This window comes from Tasmannia lanceolata, unplaced genomic scaffold (assembly GCF_043159265.1).
Source record: "Tasmannia lanceolata isolate RefF3 unplaced genomic scaffold, GAP_Taslan_0.1 ptg000013l, whole genome shotgun sequence".
In the NCBI taxonomy this organism is placed as follows: Eukaryota; Viridiplantae; Streptophyta; class Magnoliopsida; order Canellales; family Winteraceae; genus Tasmannia; species Tasmannia lanceolata.
This window is the reverse complement of record NW_027518690.1, coordinates 20,135,526-20,151,562: the sequence shown is the minus strand read 5'-3', so window position 1 is coordinate 20,151,562 and position 16,037 is coordinate 20,135,526. Positions and strand designations below refer to the sequence as shown.

At 42.5% G+C, this 16,037-nt stretch overlaps 1 protein-coding gene across 2 annotated transcripts in view; it reads right to left on the bottom strand.

The window, feature by feature from the left end:
• Positions 1–1,725: 1,725 nt before the first annotated feature.
• The window catches only part of LOC143890897 (embryonic stem cell-specific 5-hydroxymethylcytosine-binding protein), a 37,402-nt gene continuing 23,090 nt past the window's right edge, over positions 1,726–16,037 (bottom strand). For both annotated transcript variants that reach the window (XM_077395580.1, XM_077395581.1), the window contains exons 4-8: positions 4,777–4,889; positions 4,111–4,176; positions 3,313–3,422; positions 2,984–3,049; positions 1,726–2,533 (exon numbers count right to left, since the gene is read on the bottom strand). In XM_077395580.1, coding sequence (XP_077251695.1) covers positions 2,156–2,533; positions 2,984–3,049; positions 3,313–3,422; positions 4,111–4,176; positions 4,777–4,889 — 733 coding nt within the window. In that variant the 3' untranslated portion in view covers positions 1,726–2,155. The remainder of the gene's footprint in view (positions 2,534–2,983; positions 3,050–3,312; positions 3,423–4,110; positions 4,177–4,776; positions 4,890–16,037) is intronic.

Genomic DNA, 16,037 nt, shown 5'->3' with positions numbered 1-16,037 from the left:
CTCAAATGGAAGAGAACTCTTTTCATTAGGGGTGGTTATTCGGTTATAACCGAACCGAAATAACCGAAATTTGATAACCGAAATAATTTCGGTTATCAAATTTCGGTAACCGAAACCTGATAACCGAAATAATTTCGGTTATCAAATTTCGGTAACCGAAACCGAACCGAAAATTTTCAAAACCGAACCGAAACCGAACCGATTAACAATTCGGTTTATTCGGTTATAACCGAATAAACCAAATAACCAAATAGTGGGAAAAAAATAGGGAAAAATGCAAAATCTTGGTTTCGATCGGAGGGCTAGGATCATCCAATCGAAATGATTTTTGGAGCACAACCTAATTAAGTTGTGATCAATCAAATGAACGGTTTTGATCATCCTTTGGAGTGCCCGTATCACACTTTTTTTTAAAAAAATAATGATTTTTATCATTATTTCGGTTATTTCGGTTAACCGATTTTTTTCCACTCAAAACCGAAACCGAAACCGAAAACCGAAATTTGGCATCCATGAAAACCGAAACCGAACCGATTGATCTTCCAACCGAACCGAAATAACCGAACGAATTCGGTTCGGTCGGTTATTTCGGTTAAAACCGAATAATGAACACCCCTACTTTTCATTGTATTAATTTAGAGAAAACTAAAAAATTGGAAAGAGTGCACCTAATTGGCGAAGCGCGAGAACCCAATCCGAGAACCGAATCGTAAACCAAAGCTGAATTCCAAGAACCGAACCCAAGAGAGTTGTAACAAGAAACTCGATTCACGAGGGTTTGTAACCCACCCACGTGTAATGCTTTAAGATTGTTGGAGGAATTAGGTCAAGCAAGAGGTTGCTTGAAGCATTACACCCAAGGTATCAAATTTGGAATACCAAGTTTGTTGCCTCCAGCCCCTATATATAGAGATACACTAGGGTTTTAATAGGTTAGTGGACTCTAGCCCAAATAGGCCCACTACACCGGTCCATTATCTATTGGGCTTATATTAGAACATACATGGGTTATATTATATACCCAACAGTTCAATCCCCCTCTACTAGTAGCTCATGTATATGTGATGTGAGGGATATCAAACGGCTCCATTGTCATTCGGGAGATCTCTACCGTCTTGCCTGTGGCTTTAAGGTCTTGAACAACCAAACAAACCAATCAGGAGTTGTGGATGATCGTCTTGCCACATCCAAATTATTTAAGGCCCTTCTTGGATTGCACAAAAAAAAAAACCCTACCTGATAGGAAAAATTCTTAGGAAATTTTTTTGAGGGAATTGATACAATTATGGTTAATGTTGATATCAACCATTCGGGAAAAAAAATGTAGAGGTATATCATGTAAGTTGAAGGCCCGCTACTTAAAATTGAATAGGGCTTATTCAATTATGTTTTTTTGCGTAGAAAAAATAGAAAATGTTAGAAACATTTTTCCTTCTCAAACTTTTCCAATTTTTCCTGCAATCGATGCAATCGAAACAGGCCCTTAAGTATCAGAGGTTTCTATGAATCTTGAGAAATGACAATACACAGGGCAAAGATCAACCACGCTCTCTTCGATCGCATTCTAGTGGGTGACCCGATTCGAAAGATCGAGCCTAGGGTAGCCTAAATCAATATTTGAACCCATTCCACTGGCGAAATTGTTCCATACATAAACCAAGACCAAAGATCCCATTCAAATACCTCTCAAAATCATAAGGGAACCCCCAAAAATTACACCAAATCTCAAATCTTCCCAAATCCCCAGTTTCTTACCAATAGTATTTGCCGGAGCACCTTTCAATTGTCATAGCAAAATGGTTAGGAAGTACATAAACTATATGAAATGTTAGCAAGAACTATTTTCCCAACTATATACACCTTTACACAAAGTGACAGGAAACACCTCTCCTTGCACTTATCTGACAAAGTAGAAGCATCTTTCTCCGGTACAAGAGGACACAACAAAAAATAGTTGTGGAACTCGGGTCAATTTTTGGGAATTCGATTTGAGCTTTAGTATAAAATCAGGTCGGGTTCGAGTTGATTCCAACTCATTTTTTACCAAAAGCTCAACCCAACCCAACTCAAATTGCACCTTGAACAAAAAAAAACATTTGTTGTCTCCAAACATATATTTTAGATATGCATGTACCTGCATGTTGATGGACGAAATCTACTTCCTTCCAAAGTACGATAATAGTGTTGACTGTCCATCCCCAACGTTCCTCTTTTTCTTTGATGAATCAATGTGCACCTTCTCAGAATTGTTAATGGGTGGCTTCAAATCAGTTGCAAATTGCTCAAAGTCCCTTTTGGTGCTGCACTTTTCATCTCCCTTGTTTCGTAGAGGGTAAACTTCGGATTTAGCCCCTTTGGAAACTGTCAGTTCCTCATTTTCTTCAGTAATGAGTTCCTCTTTCAAGCTCTCAGATGCAATGGTTAGCACAGATACTTTGGGTGAATCTTTTACGTCTGGCTCTGACTCATGTTTATTCTCAGTTCTGTTCTTTGAAAAGAAGTTTTGGATTGAGTTCTTCTCCGCAGTCTTTATCTGTAGAAAATGATGCAGTATGTATGATTTTTCTTAAATTGCAGTAGCAGATTCTTCGGCATGCAGTAAGGTTGGCAGCAGTCTGAATCTATGTCACAAGTACCTCCAATATTTTCAAAATATAGTGATTTTATGGTGATATTTTGATAGAACAAAAAAATCCCAAAATAATCCCAAGAATTTAAGAAACATAACTATATTTTCATGTTTTTTTATAGGCATGATATTTTCATTTACCGCGATAATATCATGATATTTTTTCTTAATTTATATATTTCTAAATAATTTTATTTTAGCATTTTTTCCCGATATAAAACTGAAAATAAAATAAAAAATAATAATATATCACAATATTTTCCCTTGACAAGAAATTCCTGAGAACGATATTTGTGATGTAGGCCTGAATAGCATCTAAAGAGTAAAAAGAAATTACAGGGAATTCAGTCTCACCTCCTTGATGCACTGTGGTCCATTGAAAGAAGGTTTACCCATTTCAGGTGTCACAGGGTACCAAACCTATAGAAAGAGAGGTATAGACTCAGAGTCTTATACAATTTGGGGGAGCCAGAAAAAAAGAGTGAAGACCCAAAAAGAAAACAAGCCAGTGATAGCTCAAGTAGAAGAGGCTAAGATGATATGTACAAATGAAATAAGGCAATAAGAACTAAATTGTACATGAATGATTTTACTGAGAAATAGAATAAAACGGGTTTGCATTTGGACATCATGGAAATAGAACATGACATACTCGGATATTGTTGGTTTCACAAAGCTCTTACCAGAGAGGGATCCTCAAATGGCTCAAGGAATTTTTCGAATTTTGTCGAAGGAGAACCATTCAGCCATTCATCAATACATTCCTTGTTTTTCAAGATGACAGGCATTCTATCTGTAATTTAGTACAGGGCAGCAATCAAATGATTAGGTATATTGGAAATCTAAAATGTTTAAAAAAATACGAAACATAGTTACAGAAAACATTTACATATGATAAAACCCACTTTATAAGTGTGAAAACAGGATCTGGAAACAAAAAGAAATGGCGCTATCTGTATTGAGTACTTTTGCAAACTTAAACATCATATGATGGTTACTGTGGGAATATATATATTCTAGTCCACTGTAACATTGAGATCCGGTCTGATTTAGATATGGAAACAGGAGAACAAAGTGATCAGAACTGATTTGGAGATGAAACCAGTCCCTTCCTTTCAGACCTGCTCTTGTATGGTGGCTAGGACAGGAAAGAACGCCAGATCGCATCCTCCGATACCATGTCACAGCATGTGACATGTTACTCAGGTCGGCACACAGACACACACTAAAGGAAAAGGAAAAGCACACAGACACACACACTTAATACAAGAAAATAGACTTTATACCATGACAAATGTTATGACATACAAATGTTATGGAGCTCCTTTAGATTGGACCAAGTAAAAATAGTGAGCGGAAAATTATCTATTGAATCATTCCCAAAAAAAAAAAAAAAATACCTCCCATTAAAAAAAAAATCAATTCAAAAAAAACATTAAGATAAGTCAATTTAGAACAAGCTACAAAAGTAGCATACTTACCATGAAGCCACTGCAATAATGATGAGCAACAAGTTGTCAAAATGGTGAATGTATGGACAATCTCCCCTGCAATAAGCATGTATAACTATGAGAACCACAAGATACAAAGAACTGACCAAACAAAATTATTATGAGGAACACAAGTTAAATTATTAGTTTGCATTACCACAAAAGGGCATCTTTGTCACTTCATGTAAAAATAGTTAGGAACACCTTTTATCTATAGCATAATAATTTTCCATTCGACTAGCGCAGCAGCATGACATCATGGTCATGTCACCAATATAGCCTATTTATGGCCTCTGTTCTTCTTCGACAATGGATTTTGAGAGGGAGTTCGAGGCGGCTCTAGGCCCACTGATTTGCATCAGATGTGAACCACTAAATCCAGTTCCCTGACTTATGATCTCCACAAACTAAAGGCCCACATCAAAACCAGCCACTCGGTATAGGCATCACCTTATTAAGGTCTTTACTGATAATTTTATATCCTCATTTTGCCCCAAGTATATCATCGAGAAGCGGATGCCTTCTAACAAATTTAATACCGTTTCAAATGGTTATTGACGATATAATAAGTGTTCAAAAAACAGATTTACAACAAAATAGGGTCTAATGCCACAAGATCTTACATCTACAAACAAATAAAGAACATTCTTTTTTTACCTTCAGAATTCCTCCAAGAATCATAAAGAGCAGCAAACACTAGAGGTTGTTGATCCTTAAAATGTATGTAGTATGGCTGCTTTCTTGATCCAACCTTTTTCCACTCATAGAATCTGCATATAAATATTTAAGTATCAATAAAGAGAACATTAGAAGTAAAAAAATAAATAAATGAAAGCGACAAAAATGCAAGTAAGGTTATAACTTAGTACAACTAGGACTTAATCATCCATTATGAACTTTGATGTAGAAAACACTGCAGAGTATCCAAACAGGTTGATAAAGGAGAAATATCCTTTTGCAATGAAAAGGCACTTGCAGCTTTATTCGAAAGGAATTCCAATCTGAAGTAGGATTGAAATGTGAAATAAGCTCCCTTGTCAAGCCAAGTAGATGGAATGACATCAACATAAGCAAACAAGTTGTTTCATTCCATACATTTCAATCTACATTGGTGATGCAGGATGGATAAGGGAAGATTCTAGGGTAGGAAACTCTGATGCCAAGTTGACGTAGGAAAGATAAGGGAAGACAGTATATGTGTAGCTCTGATTGATGTAGGATAGCCAACTGAGATAAGCTTCCTCTCTAGTCTGGAAAGCAAAAATCTCAATAAGAATTTTTGGGCAGGGTTAGAAAGCAGGATTAAAAAAAGAGTTTAGGAAGGTCATACGGATCTGGACAAATCTGTAATGGTGATAGAAGTGGGGTTATTTCAGGGAAAAAGGTACGTAAATTTCAGATAGGATAAAGATGTAAGCAGTGATATAAGGGAAGGCTGTATAAGCTCTATGTGCAAGAAATCTGGGCTATTTCTAGATAGACCTCTGGCTAGGGGACTCCCCTCTGAGCCATGCATGCTTTCTCCTACCTTTATCGGCTAGCATCCAACAGATAAGCCTCAAAACCTCCTGGTCCTGGACCAGGAGGTTTTGAGGCTCGCCCAACTGGTATCTCTTCTCGAGTCACAGTATTACTCTCCTGTGTGTCAGGATCGTCGGATTTGGACCTCAAATACCTCGGGTATTTTCCCGTCCGATCTTTTTTTTTTTTAGATTAGTGTACGGCAACAGGCTGGAATCCAAATTTTCCATCGTTTCGCGACCGTTTGCCCCACCCCGGATGGCAGCTTTCGCATGGATGGTGGCTCATAGGCGGGTAAACACATGTGACCGCCTCGAGAGACGTAGGGTGTCTATAGCAATAACGTACCTATGTAAAGCGGCAGAAGATTCCTTGGACCATGTCCTCCTCCATTGCCCCTTCTCATCGGCTGGGTGGTGGGCAATTATAAGGAGTTTTGGTTTTTCATGGGTTCTCTACACATCCATCTCAATAACCCTGCTATATTGGCTTAGTAGCCCCTTCGGTGAGGCAAGTCGATCCCTTAGGAGTAAGGTACCATTCGCTATTCTGTGGCATATTTGGCAAGAAAGAAATAGGAGAATCTTTGAAGATAATGAAAAAAGTATCCACAGGATCATATTGGAGATTAGGATTGATCTCATAGCCCGGGAAAAATCATCCTATCTCTTGGCATCATACTCTGTGGACGAGATTATAAAAGACTGACTGGTGATCATTTGGGATAAAAGAGTCAAAGGACGTCCTTCACCATCTTGGAAGCCACCCATTAGTGGCTGGTTCAAGCTCAATTTTGATGGCAGTGCTAGAGGTAAATCGGGTCCAACAGGAGATCTCATTTGTGATGCAGAGGGTAATATTAATTTTTTCATATTCAGGCCCGGCTGGGATATGTGAATCCAATGAGGCGGAAACAAAAGCTTTATTGAATGGACTTAAGTGGTATGTTACTCGTCATTGCTTGGGCGAGTGGACAAGCCCCCGGTCCTTGGAAACTCTCTAACAACATTTAGGAAATTCGGGACTGTCGCAAGGTCATTCGCCCCCGTTTCTTGCATACTTACAGGTCCGCTAATGATAAGGCCGACAAGCTAGCAAAAGCCAGAGTGGATGCAAGCCATGTGGAAGAGCTTTGACCCATTTCCGCTCAGGCGCTCTAGGAAGCAGTTTCAAAGAATTTATATCTTGTATAGTCTCACATATGTACTTCATCTGGTGATTGGGGAACACCTTGTCCCCTTCATCGGTCGATCTATATGGTTTGTTGGAAGTAGAGATTGTGTGTGTAATTGCCTAAAGGGCATAGTTATTATTGTACTCTTTTCTCCTTTATATAAATACATATGTGAAAATGAGCCTTCCCTGACTCACATATTTCTCCTCTCCATCTCCTCTCAGAGCCCTAGGGTTTTGATCCTTGGGGACCACCATCGCCGACCCCTTCACCAAACTCCCTCCTTCTCTCCATCCCCAACTCCCAACCCCCCTCTCCTGTCGACCCCACCCCTCTCCCATAAACCCCTCTTCCGTAAACCCTATTACAGACAACCCCCTTTTCTCCCGTCAACCCCACCCCTCTCCCGTAACCACCATGCCACCCCTCCCCCCCCCCCCCCCCCCCCCCGGCGGTAAACAAGGTTTTAAATTCGGTTTCGGAATGCGTTTCCGTCCTCACCCAAAATTTCGGCATCGAAATACAGTAAAGCAATATTTTAGGGGGTACGAAATTTCGACAAAATCCCTGAAATTTTGGGATAATATTAAATAATCAATAAAAAAGTATTTTTTTGGAGATATTCCTTAAATTTCGGGAGAAACGAAATTTCGATCGAAATTTTGTAACGTTTCCACTTTTCCCAATTTCGGTTTCGTTCTCCATCAAAACCCGAAATTCGGATTTCGGTCGAAATTTAAAACCTTGCCCGTAAACCCCTCCCCTACCCGTACATGGGCCCACACCGCACCGTAACCCCATGCCATCCCCTACGTATACACCACCCCCACGCCGTATACCCCCCCCCCCCCCCCTCCCCACACCCACGCCCACTCCTCTCTCTCTCTTTCTCATTCAACCCTAACTGTCCTACCCTACTTCCCTCTTCTCTCTCTCTTTTCCTTACACCCCAATTCTCATCCTCCTTTTTCTTTCCTCATGTTTTAATTCCTTTTTTATCCTTCTTCTCTTCTATTCGCGGCTCCGATTTCTTACATATTCTTATTCATGTCTTCAAGGCTCTCTCTATCTCTCTCATGCCCTCTTCCTTAGTTGTCTCTTTTCGGAGCCGCGATCCCCACTATTGACCTTTCCGATCTACCTTTGTTTTCTTTATCTTGGTTCTCCTTCTCTTGGTTTGCCGGTGTGCTTGAGAGCCTCTCATATCCCTTGTCATTCTTCCGTCTTTTGTCATGGATCCCCCAGGTGTTACGGATCCTCCTTCGGCCAGCCCCTCTCTTATTGACACCCACTCCACTCCGGCGCCAGCTTCTTCTTCGAGTTATACACCTTCCTCCTACTCTCTGTTTGTGGAACACACTTTCTCACAAATGACATCTGAGCGACTTGACGACTTCAACTACCTGAGTTGAAGTCTAGCTATTGAGACCTACCTCCTCGCTCGAGGTAAGGTGTCTCTCATTGAGCGGGATCCTCTTCCTTCCTCGGATCCCTCCTATGATGGGTGACGGCAAGATGATGCCCTCATCTGTACTCTTCTGTGGCAGACTATGACCCCCCAGGTATATAGACAGATGCTTCAACTACTTGAGTTGAAGTCTAGCTATTGAGACCTTCCTCCTCGCTCGAGTTAAGGTGTCTCTCATTGAGCGGGATCCTCTTCCTTCCTCGGATCCCTCCTATGATAGGTGGCGGCAGGATGATGCCCTCATCTGTACTCTTCTGTGGTAGAGTATGACCCCCCAGGTAGATAGACCGATGATGACCTTGCGGACCTCCAAGGCCATCTGGGATCATGCTTCTATCATTTATTCTGGGTTGAAAACCCCACTCGCATCTGCTCCACGTATTCTGAGTGGATACGTCTTCAGCGTGGCGATGCCTCTCTATCTGATCACTACAACCGCTTTACCCCACTATGTCATCAGCTCGACGCCTGCATGCCCCTGACCACTGATCTGACTGTTCTTACTCGGCAACGTGATACTGTTCACTTTCTAGAGTCCCTAGGGCCAGAGTTTTTACCGTTTCATCAGCAGCTCCTCGGCTCCAGTTTGCTTCCATCACTCACAGAGATTTATTCGCATGCTCAACAGTGTTTCTCGGGTGCCTCTTCTACGGTTCTTCCAGCCGAGGGCTCCGCCTTTGCTGCCTATGACCGCGGCTTCTATTCTGGCCTTGGTGGTAGTTTGATCGGCCGTAGCAGGGACCGTGGTGGTAGCGGCCACAGTTTTGGTGGTGGTCGCGGTGCTGATGGCCTTGTCCGTTCCTATTGTACTCACTATTGGCAGGAGGGCCATCATGTTGATATTTGCTATACTCTTCACCCGGAGCTCCGTCCCTCCCGCGCTGCCTACCTTACTGTTGTTGATCCTCTTGATGTTCCTTCCGCCCCTACGAGTGATACTTTTACTATTTCCATGGCGGACTACGACGAGTTGCAGCGTCTTTGACTCAGCAGTCACCCGCCTACTACCGGTTTTGCTCAGCCGGGTAGTTCACCGGCCTCTCTCCTTACTAGCTCCAGCTCCTGGATTATTGATTCATGGGCCTCGAACCATCTGACTGGTAATGCATCTTCCCTTAGTTCTTTTTGCCCATTTCCTTCTGCTTAGCTGATGGGACCTCTACACACATCACTGGTATTAATACTCTGTCTCCACAATCAGGTTTTACCTTATCTTCTGTCATCTGTATCCCTAAGTCTCCTTTCAACTTAATTTCTGTTTATCAAATTACTAAGAATCTTTTTTTTTTTTTGAATGGTAAAAAATTACTAAGAAACTTAACTGTTGTCTCATTCTTTTCGTCGTACTATGTTTTTCAGGATCTCATGACTGGGAGGACGATTGGCTCGGGCCATGAGGTGGATGGACTCTATCGCCTCGATGGTGCTTCGCCCCTTGTTGTTTTGTACAGCTCCGTCGACTCGTACTTGTGGCATTGTCGTCTTGGCCACCCCCCCCCCCCCCCCCTCTCCAGAAGCTTCGGCAGACACCTGTTGTGTCATCTCCTCTTTAGCCTTTTAATTGCGAATCTTGTCAACTTGGGAGACACCATCGTGTGTCTTTCCCCTCTAGGATCCTTAGTCGAGTCTCGTGTCCTTTTGATTTAGTACATTCTGATGTATGGGGTCCCTCGAGGACTATATCTCTTTTTGGATACAGATATTTTATCATATTTGTGGATGATTTTTTTCGTGTAACTTGGTTATATTTATTAAAAGACCGCTCTCAAGTTTTTCATGCATTTCACACCTTTTATGCTGAGATCACTAACTAATAACTGCACCCTTAAATGTTAAAGCACTGATAACGCAAGTGAGTACTTTTCTACTGAGTTCAGCATATTTTTATCCTCCCACAGCATCATTCATCAGTCCTCCCGTGCCTACACCTCCCAGCAAAATGGTATAGCTGAGAAGAAGGTCCATTATCTTCTTGACATTACCCGCTCCTCTTTTAGAAGCACGTTCCTAAGTCCTATTGGAGTGATGCGGCTCTTACAGCCTGCTTCCTTGCTAATTGCCTTCTATCCTCCGTGCTGGATGGCTCCTCTTCGTTCTCGATTCTCCATCCTGAGGGTGATCCCTTCCCTCTTATCCCCCGGGTTTTTTATTGTATCTGTTTTGTACACAACCTCTCTCCCGGCTCGGATAAGCTTGATCCTCGGGCAGAGGAGTGTGTCTTTCTGGGCTACTCCCGTACCCAGAAGGGCTATAGATGCTATAGCCTTCGGCTGCGCAGAATATTCACCTGGGCCGATGTCACCTTCTTTGAGTCGGTTTCCTTCTTTTCTGCTCCTGCTGCAAGTGACCCTCCTTTTCATGATCCTCTTACTCCCCTTCCTCTCCCTCCTCCTGTTATTCCTGCTCCTATTGAGTCTCCTTCCTTGCCTCCTCCTATTCTTGTCATTCTTGCTCCTGTTGAGTCTCCTTCTTTGCCTCCTCCTCCTCCTCCCATTACACGGACCTATCAGCAACACGATGTTCATCCCCTGCCGCCCGAGATTGCACCCTCACAGCCGGAGATCCCGTTCTCCTCCTCTCAGGTACCTCTTTTACCTCCTTCTGGTGGGTCAGTTGATTCCCCGATTGCATCACGTACCCGGTCTCGTACGACCGCTCACCACATTTCTTCTATCGTTTCCTATGATCATCTCACTCCTATATTTCGTGGTTTTGTTTCTTCTTTGTCTTCTGTTTCTTTACCCAGGTCGGTTCCCGAGGCCCTTGCTCATCCGGGCTGATGGGCTGCTATAGAGGCTGAGATGGCTGCTCTTCGCTCCAATCATACATGGGATCTAGTTCCCCTCCCTTGGGGCCCATACGTTGGCTGCAGATGGGTGTTTACCATCAAGCATTTACCAGACGGTACCGTTGAGCGCCTTAAGGCGCGGCTTGTCGCCAAAGGTTACACACAGACATTCAGTGTTGATTACATGGAGACTTTCACCCCCATTGCCAAAATTCCTTGTCATGATTTTTCTCTCTTGCTGTCAACCGCAACTAGCACCTCTATCAGCTTGATGTAAAGAATGCCTTCCTTCGTGGTGACTTGACTGAGGAGGTTTCCATGGAGCAACCTCCCGGATATGTTGCTCAGGGGGTGATGTCCTCCTCAGTTTGCAGGTTGCGCAAGTCTTTGTATGGTCTCAAACAGTCTCCTAGAGCATGGTTTGGGTGATTCAGTGATGTTGTCATGCGATTTGCCATGAGGCAATGTGCAATTGATCAATCTGTCTTTAGTTTTCACTCTGAGGCTGGACATGTGACATTATTATTATAGGCAGTGATACAGTTGGCATACAGAGACTAAAGATCTTCCTGCAGGCAGAATTTTCCACTTAGGACCTTGGTCGCCTACGGTATTTTCTAAGAATTGAGGTAGCTTATTCTGGCAGCAACCTCTCCCTTTCTCGGCAAAAATATGTGCTAGATCTGTTAGAGGAGACTGGATTTGTGGGGTGAAGTTCGTTGGTGTTCCATGGATCCAAACACCAAGTTGCTTTCAGAAGAGGGAGACTTGATGGATGACCATGGCAGGTACCGTCGTCTGGTTGGGAAGCTTATTTATCTCACTATTACTCACCCAAATATCTCCTATGCAATTGGGGTAGTTATCCAGTCTATGAGTGCTCCATGTACCTCTCACTGGGCAACGGTGGTTCAGATTCTTCGCTAATTGAAAGGGGCACCACGAAAAGGCTTGCTATTCAAAAAACATGGGCATGTCAGGGTGGAAGGATTTTGTGATGTAGATTGAGCAGGATCTCCAGTAGATAGGAGATCCATCACGGGTTACTGCACTTTTATTGGCGCCAATCTAGTGTCATGGAAAAGTAAGAAGCAAGAGATAGTATTGAAGTCCAGCACCGAGGCAAAGTACCAAGCTATGTCCCATACGAATAGGGAGCTTATTTGGCTTTTCTTCTTCTTCTCCAGCTCAGCTTTATTGTGATAATAAGGCTGCGATTCACATAGCCACCAATCGTGTCTTCCATGAGAGAACCAAGCATATAGAGGTTGATTGCCATTTTATTCGCTAGAGATTCCATAGGGGCGAGATACATGTTTCCTTCATTCGATCTATGGACCAGTTAGCAGATATTTTTACCAGATCCTTGCATAAGTCAAAGTTAAATGATATTTGTAGCAAGCTAGGAATGTATAATATCTACATTCTAGCTTGAGGGGGAGTGTTGGACGTAGAGATTGTGTGTAATTGCCTAAAGGGCATAGTTGTCATTGTACTATTCTCTCCTTTATATAAATACATATGTGAGGGGGAGTCTTCCCTAACTCACATCTTTCTCCTCTCCATCTCTTCTCTAACATGGCTGATTATAATCAATAAAGTCACCTTTTTCAACAAAAAAAGAAAGAAAGAAAGAAACGGAATTTTTTTTTGGCAAGTAAGCCGGGGTTTGGCGGGGACCCCTATCAGTTTATTAAATGAAAAGAAAGATGATACATTTAAGGAAGAAAATCACCATCCCTGTCCTAGATATGGAAACAAAGGGCTCAAATGATTCGAGAAAGACTCTATAACAAGAACTTAATGCCCCTGTTGTTCCTGGAGGTCTATCATCTTCTAACTCAACTTCCGGATTCTCCATTAAGATGTGGGTGTGGGTGTGGGTGTTTTTTTATTTATTTATTTGTTGGGGGGGGGGGGGGGGGGGTGTTCTTCTAAGGGAGCTGAGCTGATGGCGTTTCACCATATAGGATGGTTCAGCCTCTAGAATGCAGTGAATATGTTACTTTGATGCTTGGGGAGATGCTTCTTTGGTTCATTGATATGGATCTCTTTTTTATTCAGATTTCTTTCAATGGGTGGAATTTCTTGTGGGGCGGTTTCTGCCTCTTTGTTCTTCAATTGAGTTTTCGGCCCTCATTCTTGCTTGGTCTCTTTGAGATGACCAATGGGCTGATTTTCGCATCCTTCTTTCAAATGGCTGAAATCAATTCAAAACTTACATGTTTTAGGTTTCCAATCGTTCTCAATTGGCTGAATGATGGGATCGTTTGGAGTACTGATACGAATGGTATCGGGGAGGGATTTCCCACCATTGATTTCAACACAAACCTTGTCCTCTAGGTGTTGTATAGGGGTTTCCCAACAAGGCTTGCTATCCTACTGAGATCTTGGGCTGTCCCAAACTTAAGGTGGAGGTCTGGAAACGGATCCAAACAGAAATTTTCGAGAGCTTCAACTTTTCCATGGCTAGGTGAGGAGACCATTTTCAGTAGAATAAGAGGTTTTCCTCCATAATTGTGGATTGGCAATAAGTTTTGGGCTGCTATCATTTTTGTACAGGGATTGTTATGGGATGGAAGTGTGTAATATATTTTCTTTTTTTTTCTTTTTTTCTTTTTTTTTAAAAATTGACTTTTTTTGCTCCCAGAAAGATACAAATGAAGCGACGAGTCGTCCCTAAACCATCCCTGGTTACAGACTTACAGTACCCATGGAAGTGTGTAATATGTGTCACAGTCAAGGAGTATAGGGTTTAAATGTCTTCTAGAATGATAGCAAGGTAATCGGTAGGGTTATGGCTATAAAATACGAGAACACCTTGGTCGGCTTATTTTATAAAATTGGCTATCATTTTTGTTGCAAGAGAGATTAGAGAGAAAGTGAGTTGGGAATCTCCCCCTCACTCATTTATTAATAATTATGAAAAGAGAAGTACAATGACCAAATTGCCCATATACTCATAGGCTTTTTCTAACACTCCCCCTCAAGCTGGAATGTATAAATCATACATTCCAAGCTTGTTACAAATATAGCTCAGCTTGGATTTATTCAATGGCTATGTGAACATATCTGCCAATTGTTCTACAGAACGAGTGAATACAACGTGTATCTCCCCTTTCTGAATCCTCTGACGAATGAAATGACAGTCGACTTCGATATGTTTAGTTCTCTCATGGAAGACAGGATTTGTCGCAATATAGATGGCTGCCCTGTTATCACAATATAATTGTGAAGGAGAGGGAAACCCAATACCAATCTCAGTTAAGAGTGACCTCAACCAAATAATCTCAGTCGTATTATGCGCCATGGCTCTATATTCTGCCTCTGCACTTGATTTCGCAATAACATCTTGTTTCCCCTCCAACAAAGGTACAATACCCAGTAGTCGATCTCCTATCAGCAGGAGATCCAGCCCAATCAGCATCTGAGAACCCCTCAATTCGTGTATGACCATGCCGTTTGAATAGTAATCCTTTCCGTGGAGCACCCTTCAGATACTTGAGAATTTGAACCACTGCATTTCAATGAGATGTGCGAGGAGAGGTCATGAACTGGCTAACTACCCCAACGGCATAAGATATATCAGGACGAGTAACAGTAAGTTATATGAGCTTGCCCACAAGTTTTCTATACCTACCAGGATCTTTCAACAAATCACCCTCTTCTGGAACCAGTTTCACATTTGGATCCATGGGTGCAGCTACTGGTTTCACACCAAGATTTCCTGTCTCTTCTAGCAAATCAAGAACATACTTCCTCTGAGATAGAGATAAACCACGAGAGAAGTACGCAATTTCTATCCCAAGAAAGTATCTGAGACGTCCCAAGTCCTTTGTTGCAAATTCTTTTTGTAAGAAGTCTTTCAATTTTTGAATTCCCCCTAAGTCACTGCCTGTAATAATGATGTCATCGACGTATACAATCAACATAATGCATCATGCTGAGGACTGATAGCTGAATACTGAGTGATCTACAGCACACTGTTTGAGACCAAACCTCATAACTGCCTCACTAAATCTGCCAAACCAAGCACGTGGTGACTGCTTTAACCCATAAATCGCTTTTCTGAGGCGACAGACAGATGAGGACAACTCCCCCTGAGAAACATAACCTGGTGGTTGCTCCATATACACCTCTTCAAGGAGGTCACCATGCAGAAAGGCGTTTTTCACATCTAGCTGGTGAAGAGGCCAACCATTATTAACGGCGAGGGCGAGTAGAATACGGACAGAAGGTATCTTCGCAACTGGAGAAAACGTCTCATGGTAGTCTACACCGAATGTCTGAGTGTAACCCTTTGCCACCAGACGTGCCTTCAGTCGATCAACCGTCCCATCAGGAAGATACTTAATGGAGAATACCCATCGGCAGCCAACTGGTCGAGCGCCTGCAGAGAGAGAGACAAAATCCCATGTGATGTTGGACTGAAGAGTGCCCATTTCAAGGTCCGTTGCGGCTCGCCAGCCTGGGTGTAGGAGAGCCTCATCCAAAGACTGTGGTAATACAGCAGAAGACATAGACAAGACAAAGCTTTTGAAAGGGAGAGTTAGACGATCATAAGAAACGAAATTAGAAAGCGAGTGAGCGGTAGAATGGGAACGAGTACGGAAAGCAATAGGAGAGTCGGATACCTTATGAGAGGGTAAGAAGATCTCTGCCTGTGAGGACGATTTCTCGGTGTGCGAGGGGCGTGCCTGCTATGGACGACATTTATATTGGACTGTAGTAGGTGGACGATCCACCCTGGGAGCACACGAGTCGACCTGTCCAGGAGGGCAAGCAGGAGGATGTGCAATAGGAGGAGGAATGGGAGAAAGCTCAGGAAGAGAAATAGTCACCTCAAAATTCTGATCTGACATTGGAAGGACCAAAGGAAGAGCTAAATAATGGTTCTGATTCGAAAAATGTGACGTCAGCTGATACATACAATCGGCGTAGACGTGAACTGTAGCAACGGTATCCTT